The sequence below is a fragment of the Elgaria multicarinata genome, chromosome 2 (assembly GCF_023053635.1).
Source record: "Elgaria multicarinata webbii isolate HBS135686 ecotype San Diego chromosome 2, rElgMul1.1.pri, whole genome shotgun sequence".
In the NCBI taxonomy this organism is placed as follows: domain Eukaryota; kingdom Metazoa; phylum Chordata; class Lepidosauria; order Squamata; family Anguidae; genus Elgaria; species Elgaria multicarinata.
The window spans coordinates 769,971-785,118 of NC_086172.1; the positions used below are offsets into that span (position 1 = coordinate 769,971).

The 15,148-nt window shown below is 39.5% G+C and overlaps 1 protein-coding gene across 1 annotated transcript in view; it reads left to right on the forward strand.

The window, feature by feature from the left end:
• SETDB2 (SET domain bifurcated histone lysine methyltransferase 2) overlaps positions 1–15,148 on the forward strand; it is a 62,918-nt gene that overhangs the window by 26,060 nt on the left and 21,710 nt on the right. Inside the window, exons 7-8 of the mRNA XM_063115845.1 lie at positions 3,102–3,271; positions 6,197–6,368. Of these exons, the coding sequence (XP_062971915.1) occupies positions 3,102–3,271; positions 6,197–6,368 (342 nt within the window). The remainder of the gene's footprint in view (positions 1–3,101; positions 3,272–6,196; positions 6,369–15,148) is intronic.

Genomic DNA, 15,148 nt, shown 5'->3' on the forward strand with positions numbered 1-15,148 from the left:
AGGCTGTATGTAGTTATACAATTCCATCCTTAATCCTGTAGTGTCTTTATTTCCGTCCTATAGGTTTTTTGTTTTGTTTTTTGTATTGCTTGTTGTTTATTCGTTCAGTCGTTTCCGACTCTTCGTGACTTCATGGACCAGTCCACGCCAGAGCTTTCTGTCGGCTGTCGCCACCCCCAGCTTCCCCAAGGTCAAGTCTGTCCCCTCCAGAATATCATCCTTCCATCTTGCCCTTGGTCGGCCCCTCTTCCTTTTGCCTTCCACTTTCCCTAGCATCAGCCTCTTCTCCAGGGTATCCTGTCTTCTCATTATGTGGCTAAAGTACTTCAGTTTTGCCTTTAATACCATTCCCTCAAGTGAGCAGTCTGGCTTTATTTCCTGGAGTATGGACTGGTTTGATCTTCTTGCAGTCCAAGGCACTCTCAGAATTGTATTGCTATTCTATTTTTAAAAGCAATTCATAGTATAGTAATTAGAAAATGTAGTCTTGGAATTTCCTGGAAGAACCAACCTAAAAAGATCAAATATATATCCCAGGCCTTAGGCAAGGTCAGGCAACAAATGTTACTGTGCTAGCAGTTTATTTATATTAGAAATTTACTGTAAGATATGAGAAATAGATTCAGGAAATGTCCAGTCAGTCTATAATTTATTCAACACTGCCCAAGTGCCAGAGGGACCCGCTGCTTGTGCAATGGGCAATGAACACTTTGGATTGGAACAGGAAACAGGTGAAAATGGCGAGTCTGGGTCAAGTGTCATCTGTTAGAATTGATTATATAGAATTCATTGACACTAATAATTTATGAAAATGAAGAATCAGACTTAGCTCAGGATGGAATGTCAACACTTGACCCAGACTCGCCATTACGAGCCAGAATCCTTCGACTAAAGGCACTTTGTCAGTAGAACGCTCAGAAGAAAGTCTAAAGAAATCTTCAACAAACAAGAGCAGGTTCTTCCAGCAGCCTGTCTCCAGTGTCAGGCCAGCTTTAATTAACCAAATTATATGTTAGAAATGCGGTCCATTGTGCAATTTTCAGTATAGGTTAGTAGAGAGCACTGTGTATTTAGATAGAAACAAAACATTTTTCAGGAGGTCTTACAATTTATAACTTGTAAATTTTACATGACAAATCCAAAATGTTGAGCATTTTACATACAAACAAGAATTATTAAAGAATTGTAACTGTTTCAGCAATGCCTGAGCCCATCTCTTGCTTCTTACTCGTTCAGTGGTGCTTTTCCCCCTGTATCCACACAAGCGGTAGGGGCCAGCCATGCATGCAAGGCCCCTATTAGATCCTGGCCCTGTGTGGGAGGTGGCATGATGTGTTGCTGGGAGAATCAATGAACATTCTCTCTTTCTCTCTCTCTCTCTCTCTCTCTCTCTCTCTCTCTCTCTCTCTCTCTCTCTCTCACACACACACACACACACACACACACACACACACACCAACTTCCATAAGCAACAGCCTTCCACAAATGGAAGTCCATTCATTTGTTGAAGAACAACTCCGGATCCAAGCCCATATAATTAAACAAATTTTGATGTGTCCATAGAATAAGCTTTTCAATGGTCCACTGAGGTTAGAATCAATAATGGATAATTCAGACATGGTGGACTTGATTGCACTTAGTCTGTACTACTTATTCCAAATTCTCAGTAAGCTGTTAATAAACTATTGACCCGCAAAACAGGACCAGGAATATAAAAAAGGGATGGAACCCACCCAATCACAATTGCAGTCAGAGCTGGGAAGGGGAGTAAGGGCAGTGGCTTGGGCACACTGGCACATGTCAGTGATGCCCTGCTGGGCAAGACCAGCAGGATTTTCTGCCGCTCTTGCCTCACGACTCTGTAGGCACGTGAAATAATCAACGGTGCCCATCACACGACACGATAACCAACAGTCAACTCTGCACATCGTTGGTTTTTTGCATTGATTATTTCAACCAAATAACCAACCGTGGTGTGAAAAAGTCTCGCCGGACAACACAATAACCAGCTGTTGACTATTTAAACCACCGTTGACTATCATGTCTTCTGAACCTGGTCTTTGTTCCTCTCTTTTTTCAAAAGTATTGAAATTAGTTGATCTATTAAATAGACTTAATTAGGATCCCATATATAGCTCTTACTATTTTTTGTATTATGTTTACTCCTAAAACCAATCAGTTAATAAACACTTTTAAATTTCGTGTTCTAACTTAGCTTTGATTTATTCATCTTGCAGAGTTTATTCTCCATTCCTTCTTTTTCATGACATTTTGCCTCCATTCCACTGTTACTGTATAATTGTGTTTAGGAATGGACTACATGTAGCGTTATGGGAAGAGACTTCTGCAGTGGCTTTATTATATTATGTTACTGTAATGACATATTATAATTTTCTCTGATGTGTGGCTACAAATGAACAACACACCTCTTCTAGAATATTATGAAGGAGGGAGAGAACAAGTCTATAATTTCTTGCATTGCAAAATAGCTTCTACATGTAAAATCTCTGGACTTTTAAAATGTTGCAGGCAGTTCTTAAAATACTCTATTTGTTCTAGATTCATCTAATACTGCATTTAAAAACTCCATATTACCTATTACAGTGTTATTATTATTATTTTTATTATTTTGGGTTATTGTTTGTTTGGAATTTACATTGATCCAATGTCTCTTTGAAGACCTTAAATATAAATATATTCAGCCTGTGAATACGGATTGGCATTAAATGTGTGGGGTGTTCATTTTAGAGATATCTACCATCACAATGCATTGCTTGTATTACAGTGTTCTCATCTTTTCTTATTTCCATCTGCTAAAGGAACCTGGCTTAATCTTCTGCTATTCGTACATTTGCTGTTTTCTATTAGTAATATGCGTCTCTTGCAATAATATAGTAATTGCATTTTCTTACACGAAGATTGTATGCTAGCAGCTTAGCGCATATTGCTGCTTAAACTTCCGGATCTAAGAGTGCAGCAGCCACTGAGCCAGATGGTGGAGCTCCAGAAAGGATACTTTTTTGTCCAGAACATTTTCAGTCTGCTTCTTAGTGCCACCTGGGAAATAAAACCATAATCTTTCTATTTTCTTTTTGTGTCAGAATTTATGAGTGCAGCTTGTTGTGCAGCTGTGACAAGATTAAGTGCCAGAACAGATTAGTGCAGCATGGCCTTCAAGTTCGGCTCCAAGTCTTCAACACAGAAAAGAAAGGCTGGGGAGTCCGTTGCCTTGATGACATTGACAAAGGAACATTTGTTTGCACATATGCAGGTAAAGCAAAAATAATCCACGACGGGATGGAAATTAATGCATTTATTCTTAAAAGCAAAAATAACCGTTACAGTAACAATTACATGATAGTTGCGGTAGAGAAAATGAAGACAAGAGTTGCACTGAATCATATGTTCCAATACTAAATAAACATCATCTAGTTTTCATTGAACTCCCTGGTGTCCATTTCTACTGTTTCCCTCTGTCAAAAATAGGGGCTGCATTAAATCTCACACTGTGCTGCTTTACAAATCATTGCAGTAAATAAATACTTTTAACAAACTCAGTATTCCATATTTTTACACTATCCTTCTCCAATGAACCTTCTCTGTCTTGGTGCTCTGCGTGTGGGATGTCCTTCCCATGGAGGTATGCCAGTTTCACCTCCGACGCTGTATTCTTTTCAGCACCAAGTCAAAACCTATTTGCTTGCCCAGGCATTTTAAATTAGTTTATGTCAGCGGTCTATTTAACATATTCCCTGCCTTTTATTGCTGTGGTTGATGTTGTTTTTCTGTTTTATTGTTAAAAAAAAACACCCCAAAAGCAACTCAGAATATGATATATATTTGGTGTGCCACCCAGGTATTATCTAATTGAAGGGTGGTATAAAAATATTTTAAAGAAATAATAAAAATCCTTCAGATAGTTCAAAAGTAAGGCTATCATATACTTTAGTAAAAAACCCCACATATTTAATATGGTTTGAAAAGATGAAGAGGAGAATCTTACATTTAGAAAGTTAGCATTGGGTGTTGACAGGTGGTAACCTGAATATTTTTTGTTCAGACAGGAAAAGAATAAAAATCGGTTCAAATGGTTCTGAATACATAGTCACAGTGGGCACAGCACAGCCCTCCTGCCACCTTTTGGAGTGGGGTTTGAGTACTGAGCCAGAACTGTTAAGTGGGATAAGGGCTTTGGGACCTTGCCTTGCCAGTGGTGAAGCATCTGGCAACATTTTGTGGCTCTTCTTCACATTTTAAATGAGTCTGCTGTACGCCGCTCTGAGATCTTAATGATATAGGGCGGGATATAAATGGTTTAAATAAATAAATAAATAAATAAATAAATAGTCATACAAAAGGAAATCTTCTGTATTTTCAAAGAGGCGGGAGCAGCCCACATAACTTCTTTGCTAATGCAGCTATTAATAAGAGAGAACAGAAGAAAGGACAAGCAATAAGTAGCATGAGTCTTCTTTTTTAATGGATAGCTAGCAAGAAGGCTTGCTGTGCAACAGGGGTGGTCGGCGTCCACATCTTTGGGTCCTGTGGTGTTCTTCGAGCAAGTGGTCTTACGCTGGAGATTTATTCTGCCACACAGTCTGACCCTCCTTATTTTATACTAAAATGTTTCACATTGTAAAGTCTATATAAACAGATTTTAAAATGTGAAAAAATTCAGTATGAAATAGCACTTTCAGTCACAAATAAGAGTATGCTTCAATATCACTTATAAGCGGAGCCAGAACTAATCAGGAACAGGCCCAACTTCAGTGAGGTAACATGGATTAACAACCAGCACCTGTATTCAGTAGCCAATCAAGCTGCATTAAGAGGCAACTTAATCTCATCCTTTACACTGATAATAGATTTCAGCTGTTCACTAAACCTTGCCTCCTTGCTGTTTCCATTCAGGTGCTAGCGCGGAGAGAAGGGACCAAAGTCTAGTACTTGTTTCATTATGCTGAATATCTGCCAAGTGCTCCTTATATCTTTTTAGGAGAAGTCTTCTGGTTTCACCAACGTTAAAGGAATTATATTCCAAACACTCAGTTTTACAAAGAGCACCTATAACTGCACGTCCCCTCACCTTCCACACAGTTAGGGCATTGCCATGCACAGCATTTGTTATCATGCAGCCAAGATTTCACAAGATGTTGTTTCAATGTTGCTGGGGCAGTCCAAACACCATTACCCTTGATGTTATGGTGATCAATATGTTTTGGGCTTCTCATACAAATTTGTCAGTCACAAATGGATATTGAACTGATACCAAGGTATTCTGTACCTCCTGGACACTCACAGGACCTTATGAGGCTATTTATTAGGTTTTTAAAACCCCTCCATTTAATCCTGTGTATATAGTGAGTCCTCAGAGTGTGTAGAAATTACCCTTTGGGAGGGGTTGTCCAATTTCATTTCTAAACTGGTGGACACTCAGCCTTATTCCAGAATATCCATTCCAGTTCTCTCCCAGCCTGCATTTTCTTTTCTAATCGACACTCAACATTCTGTGCCTAGCAGGCATGGACAGTCTTCATTGGGCTGTTTGGCAGAGGCGGGAGGGAGGGAGCTTGTCCCCTCAGAGTGTATTTAAAAAAAGAAGAAGAAAGATTTGCTGTGCTATTCCAGACCTCAGCTTTGGTTTCCGGACCAGGCTGATACTTGCCTCTTGCCTGTTTTGGCTCCTGTTGGAACTTGGCACCCAAGTTCACTCTTAGAAAGAATAGTGATTAGCATTAATATTGAATTTTGGAGGATGTTGTGCTTCTCCGCTCTCCCTGCCCCCAACATAGGCTGTTCTTTAGACTTGGGAATATAAAAATGCATGTCTGGAATTCATGGGACCATGGGAAAATCGGCTGATGACAAACACCAGTGTGGTGTAGTTAGGCTAGAGAGTTGGACTGGGAGTTGGGAGATCCGAGTTCTAGTCCCCATTCCTCCATGGAAACCCACTGGGTGACTTTGGGCCGGTCTCTCTGCTCAACCTACCTTATAGGGTTGTTGTGAGGATAAAATGGAGAGGCAGATTATGGATGCCACCTTGAGTTCCTTGGAGGAAAAAAGGTGGGATATAAATCCAATAAATAAATAAATATTTGGGATGTAGGGAAACATTGTCTATTTCACTGTGCGTATCTGGACCATTGTATATAGCTATATAAATACGCTATTTGATATTTGGGTTTTATTCTAGGCAGACTGATGAGCAGAAATGAATCACTGCAAGCTAAAGATAGTGACGGTGATGAGGTTGAGGAGGAAAATACAGAGAATAGTGACAGAAGCAACGCCTTATTTTCAAGAAAGAGAAAACTGGACATAGTCTGTTCTGATTCAAATACTGAACTTATGCAAACCAGTGGGAGGTAAAAAAAAAAAAACTAAAAAAACTTAGCATGTAAAAGCTGAAGGTTAACCAAGTGTGTAAGTTGAAGCAATTTTAAAGGTTACCACTCTGTACTTGTGGGTTCATTGTGACACACTAAGAGCCAGTGTGGTGTAGTGGCTAAGGTGTTGGACTGGGAATCGGGAGATCCGGGTTCTAGTCCCCACTTGGCCATGGAAGCCACTGGGTGACTTTGGGCCAGTCACAGAATCACAGCCCAACCTACCTCACAGGGTTGTTGTGAGGATTCATTTATTTAATTACATTTATATACCGCCCCATAGCTGAAGCTCTCTGGGCGGATTAAAATGGAGAGGAGGAGGATGTATGCTGCCTTGGGTTCATTGGAGGAAAAAAGACGGATATAAATGCAATAATAAATAAAATAAATATTTAAGTTCTCCCCAAGGCCAGTGAGCTCAAAGTAAAGCTAGGCAGGATTATACCATTTTTTAATATCTTGGGCAAGATAATATGCTGAGCCCAGAGGCACTGTTTTCTAGCCTTTCCATGGATTTATTAGCATTGTCATCATTTTTATTTGTTGTTGTAATCCAGTTGGGACTGAAGGCCTGGCTCTCACCTCTCCCTGTCAATTGCTGAAAATTGTACCCACCCTCTCTCCTATTTTGTAATGTAAAGGTCAGCCCTCTGGGTAGGGTCACTTCTATTTTCTGTCTAGTTTCCTTTTTTTATTATTATTTTAAATTTTTTATTTTAACACACAAAATAAACATCTTACAAAAAAGAAACAACAACACAATATACTACATACATTTTGAATAAATGTCGATTACATATATATTGAGTAAATATTAACTATAATCTATCCTATCATTACAAATATAATCATTCTTAACATATAAGTGCACCCTCCACCTCGGGATCTATTCCTGCTTCCAAAATCTCATGTTTTCTTCCGCTGGCGGTTTCCCACTTCCCTTAGAAAACACATATATTAGGAACTGTTTCCAAATTCCTTCAAATTCATTTATTTTCGTTATACCTTTCCTCCACTTAATATCACAAGTCAATTTATCATTAATAGCTATATCCCAAACTTCTTTATACCATTCTTCAATAGAATATTCCCCCTGAATCTTCCAGTTCCTAACTACCATCAATCGTGCTGCAGTCAGCAAACTCGATATCAATTATTTAATTTCTTTTCCACATTTTAAGTCTTCAAATAATGACAGTAATGCAATTTTTGGTGTTTGTTCTATTTTCATTCCCACTATTTCTTCAATTTCAAAAAACACCATCTTCCATAATCTTTGTACATATTTGCATTCCCACCACATATGTAAATACGTTCCTTTTTCCCCACAACCTCTCCAACAGTTTGCTGAATGCTGATTATTTATCTTATTCAATCTAATCGGGGTTAGGTACCACCTCCACAAAATTTTAAAATAATTCTCTTTTATTCTCACTGACATACTTCTCAACACTCTTTGTTTCCACAGTCCCTCCCAGCTCTGTTGCCCTAGTTGTACTTTCAAATCTGTCTCCCAAACCATTTTTCCTGAGCTATCCATTAGCTCCTTTTCTAACAATATTTTATATATTTCGCTCATTAACCCTTTTAAAACTATACTTCCTCCTTTACCTTTTTCCTTATTTACTATTAACTCCTCAAACTTTGTCATTTCTCTACAAACTCTATTTTCTTTAATCCACTTTTTATTCCATTGTTCTAGTTGCCTATACTCTAACCAAGATAATTTTTTTCTGCTTTAACAACTCTTCCATATCTTCTCTTAACCAATCCTTTAATTTCATTTTATTTTTCTCTTTTAATATTTTACTTAATCTACCCTTCAGTTCCTCTGGGAAGTTCTTTAACATTATTACCGGTGACAAGGGAGAGTTGCTTGGAAGCAGCTTCCCTTTAAATTTACTCCAAATTTCCCATTGAGACCTCAGGAGTGGATTATCTATACTTTCAACCCACTTCCTCCCTCCTTCCTTAAAAAAACATTTTCCAAACTCATCTCTACATTACATGTAGTTTTATCCTCCATCCAATCTAAGTCTCCTACTCCTATAATTGCTTCTACAACATGTCTTAACCTATTTGCTACATAGTATAATTTTATATTTGGGAGACCCAATCCTCCCTTTTTTTGGCTTAAATACCATTTATTCTTATTTACCCTCGCTTTCTTATCTCCGTTACAATATTTGTTAATAATATTTTGCCAACTTTTTATCTCAACTTCTGAAATTTTTATTGGTAACATCCTAAACACAAAATTAATCTTAGCTAAAATCTTCATTTTTATTAATGCTATTCTTCCAAACCAAGATAAATTTAATCTTTTATATTTTTCCAATTTTTCTAATACCTCTTTTTTTAATCTTGTTAAGTTCTCTTTTTCCAAATTATCTAGGTTTTTTTGTAATTTTAATTCCCAAATATCTAATCTGTTCCTTAACTCTCATTTCTATTCCCTTACGTTCCCATTCCTTTTCTTCCTTCTTAGTATGATTAAACAAAATCATCTCTGATTTGGACCAATTTATTCTTAATCCTGTAACTTCTTCAAATTCTCTCAATTGTTGTTTAATTCTATCTATTTTTCTTATTGGATTCTTAATAGTCAGTAGGGTATCATCCACAAACATATTCAATTTTATTTTCCTTACATCACCAATTCCTTCTATTTCTCCATCTTCTCTTATTGCATTCGCCAATACTTCCATAACCATTACAAACAGGACCGGCGAGAGCGGACATCCTTGTCTTGTACCTCTGGCTAGTCGTATCTTTTCAGTGAGTCCATCGTTTACCACCACTACAGCTGTATTTTGGGAATATAACTGTTCTATTATAGTTTTAAATTTGTTTCCAAATCCCATTTTATCTAAAATAATCTTTAATGCCTGCCAGCTCACACAATCAAAAGCCTTAAAAATATCCAATGCCAAAATTCCTACCTTGATCTTTGATTTTTTTATCGCGTGTATTACATTTAAAACTCTTCCCACTAAACTATGCATCTGCCTCCCCGCCACAAATCCACATTGATCTTCTCCTATATACTCTGATATAAATTTATTTAACCGTTTAGCCAAAATAGATGAAAAATTTTTAGCATCCTGATTTATTAGTGAGATAGGTCTATATGAATCGGGGATAGTCAAATCTTTGTCTGGTTTTGGAATTAATATTATCAGTGAATGTTCCCATGATTCTGGTATCTTCTCTCCTGATAATATAGCATTATAAAGTTTCAATAATTTCGGAACTAATGTCCTTAAAAACTTTATAATATTCTGGTCCTAAACCATCTGCTCCCGGTGATTTACCCACTTTCAAATTATCAATTACATCTTCAACTTCTCTTTGAGTTATTACCTTCTCCATTAGCTCTTTATGTGCTATTTTTAATCCCTTCTTTATATACCTTCCTATATAATCCTCTAACTTCTTTTTTTGAATTTCTTTACCCTTATATAACTCCTGATAAAAATTCTGAAAATTTTTTATTTTATCCTTCATTGTATAACAATAATTCCCTTGATTATCCTTCAATGCTCCTATCCCGTTTCTCGCTTTTTCCTTTTGTGTGAGTCTGGCAAGCAATCTAGAATTCTTATTGCTGTTTTCAAAATACTCCCTTTTCATGTACATTAAATTTTTTTGAACCTCCTCTAAATTTAAATTTTCTAATTGTTTCTTCTTAGCTTGTATTTCTAATAATTTATATTTATTTTTTCCCTGCCAATATTCTTCCTCCAAACTTCTAATTTCTATCTCTAGCTTCTCCTGCTCTGCATGCTGTTGTCTTTTTAAGTTACACATTTCTCTAATACAAATTCCTCTTACTACAGCTTTCATGGTGTCCCAAACGACTGACCCAGCTGTTCCTCCCTTTTCATTGATTTCCCAGGACTCTGACAATTCTCTCTGAATTTTTTCTACCACTTTATTATATTTCAATATTTTTGTGTTCATTTTCCACCTGTACGCCTCTTTACAATTCTTCTTAATTGCAAATTCTAAACTTAACAATGTGTGGTCAGTTACCTTTATTACCCCCATTTCCATTTTACAGATCTTAGTTGCAAAATCTTTTGAGACAAATATATGATCTATCCTGGAGTATGTATGATGAACTGGGGAATAATATGAAAACCCAGGCTTAGCCCCATTAAGTAAGCGCCAAGAATCCACATTTTCTTTTACTAATTTATTCAATATAGTAATATCATTCCTCTTTTCAACATTAGTGGGGTTTGACCTGTCCCATCTATTATCCATAACCATATTAAAATCCCCAGCTAAGATAACATACCCCTCCTTGAATTCTTCTATTTCTTTAAATAATTTTATAAAAAACTCTCTGTGTCTCTCATTTGGGGCATAAACATTAATTAATGTATATACCTTTCCTTCAATTTTACCTTTTATCATAAGATATCTACCACTATCATCCTTTTTTATAGTTTCTAATATAAATCCACCTTTTTTTGAAATCAAAGTGGCCACTCCATTTTTTTTGAAGTCCCCAATGATTTTTCATAAGCTAGCTACTTGATCTTTATCATATTTGCATTCTCGAACCCTTGATGTGTTTCTTGCATCATTATAATGTCAGATCCTTCCTTATTAAACATTTGTTCTATTCTCCTCCTTTTCACGACTGCCCCCAAACCTTTAACATTAAGTGTTGATACTTTTATTTTTTTATCCATATTCACCCTTTTCCGATCCCTTGTGCTCTGAAACTCAAAATCACATACACAAAAACACAAACACCATAACAAAACCCTCAATCCCCTTATTCTAACCCATACCATCCCCCCTTCCCCCCCTCCCCTCCCCTCTTCCCCCCCCCAAATCCCCGTAAGTCTAACACTCCAGCCATCTACTTTAGGGGGAGGGGGGGAGGCAGTGCTGCGCCTGGCCGGCAAGGTCTCTATGTTTAACATTTCTACCTACAATTATCTCATAATCCAGTTAACAATTCTATTACATCCCAGATGCCCCAGCCTCATCTCCCCCCCACCTGTTTCCGTCACACTTGCTTCCTCATACAGCCCCAAACACTTCAACAACTCCTTACCCTGATCCAAAGAAGTTACTCTGTGCTCCCCCCTACCATATGTAAATCTTAAGAAAACAGGGTAAAGCCACGAATATGTAATTTTTCCCCCACTAATATTTCAGTTATTGGTTTGACACTGCGTCTCCAATTCAGTGTGTGTTGACAAAGATCGTTGTAAATTTGCACTGATTTGCCTTTATACTGTAGCTGGGCCATGGATCTCAGTTTCTTCATAACTTGCTCTTTTTTATAATAGTTGCCAAATTTCACCAAAATATCTCTGGTAGCTCCTTTGTAATTTTGCCCCCCCACTCTATGGACGTGGTCCAAGTTGCTGTCCTCTAATTGCAAATCAGGTATCATCTCTTTAAACCACTTCAAGATTAAATCTCGCAAATTTTCTCCTTGTGTTTGACTTAAATGTTTTATGTGAAGTGATGAACGACGATTTTGATCTTCTAAAGCTATCAGCCATAATTCGTGGTCCTGAAATTGCACATTTTCTGTCTAGTTTCCTTCCATTGGAGCAATTCTGGCAACCTTTCAAACTACCAAGAATATTTTAGATCTCGAATGAACTCGCATGGAATGCAATGTAGCATTTGCAAAGCCTGAAACTCAACTCTACTGCATTGGATAGTATTGAAAACAAGCAGTTAAGAATACAAGCAAATACAGATGAAACCAAACATTCATTTTCTCTTAAATTAACTTGTATATAAAAATATATGTCACAGAAGTTAGATTTATGCTAATATTGGCAAAGCGGTTAACTTTCAGCCTGCTTTAAAATGTTTGTGGAACAGAAAATTCTTCATAGTGGTCTCTATGCATCACACATATGGGCTCTGCGCCTGCGCGGAGACCTGAATCGGAACCTCTACTAGCTAAGTAAAAGGTTTTTGGCGGGAACCCCTCCCCCACGCTACTGCGCATGCGCCCGGGGTTCCCGCCCTTACCTCAGTTCTTCGTCGTCCGCCATTGTGCTTAGACTTAGAAATCTTCCTCCTAGCGTTTTTTCTGCTTTTATCAGGAAATCTCTCTTCAAGTTTCTGTTTTTTCTCTGTTTTTTCCTCTCTTCAAGTTTCTCTGTTTTTTCCTTATAAAATAATAATAATAATAATAATAATAATAATAATAATATATTTGTTAATCTTTTCTGTGATCTTTGGGTCGTGAGCGCCCTAGGCGCATGGCACTAAAAGCTCCGTTTCGCAAGTGTGTGAAATGTGGAGCAAAACTCCCACCGACTGACGGGCATTCTTTGTTCTTAGTTTGCTTAGGTGAGGGGCACAAGGTGGAGGCCTGCCACCATTGTATGGTCTTCACAAAACAAACCAGGAAGAACAGAGCCAACAAATTACACTCCATTCTCTGGGAGAAAGCCCTCAGGGCTACTGATAAGTCACAAAAGGAAATGGATAGACCATCTATCAAAAAGACCGCTGAGATCGATCATGGCACGGATGTGTGCTCTTTCGTAATCTCAGAAACTGTAATGGCGGACAATAGGGCCTTGATACCCCTCACGCCAGGGCGGTCATTGGCTTCCTCCGCGGCCAGAAAACTTGCAAAAAAGGCCCGGATGCCAAAATCCTCCGAGACTGAAAAGAGGAAAAAGAAGAAGAGGAAGGAGTCGGAAAAATCCTCTTCAAGAATAATGCCGCCCTTGACACCAACCAAGTCAAGGTCGAGCCACCATGCCGAGTCGATCTCGGTACCGACATCCACCATGGTACCGATCTCAGTGCTGTCCTCGACACCAGCCAGGCCGACATCAAGCCACCATGCCGAATCAGCCTCGGTACCGACAATCACGGTACCGACTTCGGTATCGACTACGGCACCGGTTCAATCCTCTACACTGAGACCGCTGAGCTCCATTTCAGAGGGAGAGATACGTGACTCTACCCCTGCTACCTCGGCACAAGGTGTAATAAGGCCTAAGGAAGTTGAAAATGTATACGAGACAGTACAACGCTCACCTAGATCAGAGTGGGATAGAGCATCTCAATACTCTGAATCCCGGTTCCGTCATGACTACTACGACTGGGAAGGCTACCGACCATGAGGCTACTTCCCAGAGGAGCGCGCTTTTCAACAATACCCACCAGAGGCGTATTTCGCCCAACCACCTCCTCCGTCTAGGGTTTTTCAAATGCCACGAGTTCCGCCTCCATCGCATCAGCCTTCGCCACCGAGCATTCGCCATTGGCGCCATAACTCTCCAGTACCGACAGCAATGATTTCTACTGCTGTGGTACCGATGCAACAGGAACAAGCGGAGCCTCTTCAGCAACAATTACAGCTCACTAGATCCTCTTCTCCAGAAGAGGACTATCAATCAGACTCGGAATCAGTCATTTCAATCGCCCCCTCGGTACCATCACCTGAGGATGCGGTAACCTCGCAGGATCCAGCCTCCCCGTCCGATGACATGGGGCGGTTCTCTGAACACATGTTGAGAATGGCCCAGTCGCTTGGCTTGAACATTCAGAAGCCTAATGAACCCATAGACAATCCCATCTACAACGTCTTTCATACAGACACCAATGTAGCAGTCGCTATTCCCCTTCCACCTACCTTGAGACAAACGGCCCAGTTATCCTGGAAAGCCCCATCGTCTACACAACCAACCTCAAGGAGGCTAGAAACTATGTATAAAATTCAGGGAAAGGATGCTGAATTCTTGTTTCAGCACCCAAAGTCCAACTCAACTGTAGTTGAATCCGTTCAGGGCCGGTCACAGAGGACCCATTCGGCCCCTGTAGACAAGGAGGGCAGAAAATTGGACCTAACAGGGAGGAAAATCTACTACTCCTCGTCCCTCGGTATCAGGGCCGCCACTTACCAGGCTACGATGGCCCGTTACCAGTTGTTCCTCTGTTAGAAAATAGGTTCGTTATGTGACCATCTCCCAGAGGACAAGGTGGAATTAGCGAGAGTATTCCAAGCGGAAGCTTCTGCCATAGCCAGGCAACAATTAAGTACTGCTAGGCACCAGACAGATTGTCACTCCAAATCTATGATGGGTGCAATCGCTTTGAGAAGACACGCCTGACTAAGAACTGCAAACCTGACTCAGGAGACTAAAAATCGAATTGAAAACCTGCCCTTTGACGGCGAGGGGTTATTCAATTCAAAGACCGACGAGGCCCTAGATTCCATCTACAAAGCACGTACCACTGCAAAAAAGATGGGTTTCACTGCGCCTGCGGTCCAATATAGACCCAGGCGCTGGACAAGACCGCCAATCCAGCAACAGCGACCGCAATTTCAAGGGCAACCAAGACAACAACAGCAATTACAGAAAAAGAGACCCTACCAAAGCCGCTTCCACTCTGATAAACGCCAACCCGATTTTGGAAAGAGGCAGCGGGTTTGACTTCCATGCCCCAGGTTTACCATTTGCGAACCGCCTAGCACCCTTTTTCCATCAATGGGAGTTAATAACATCAGATTCCTGGGTGCTCACCATCATCAAAGAGGGGTATGCCATCGAATTCGATGCCCTCCCTCCCTCTTCGGGAGTGAAGTAACGACGCCTTCCCCTCCTCTGCTTCTCGAGGTACAAACCTTACTAACGAAGGAAGCCATCTCCCCTGTACCAGCAGACCAAATCAACCAGGGGTTCTTTTCGCGTTACTTCATGGTCCCGAAGAAGGACGGGGGTCTTCGACCAATTATGGATCTCAGGCAATTG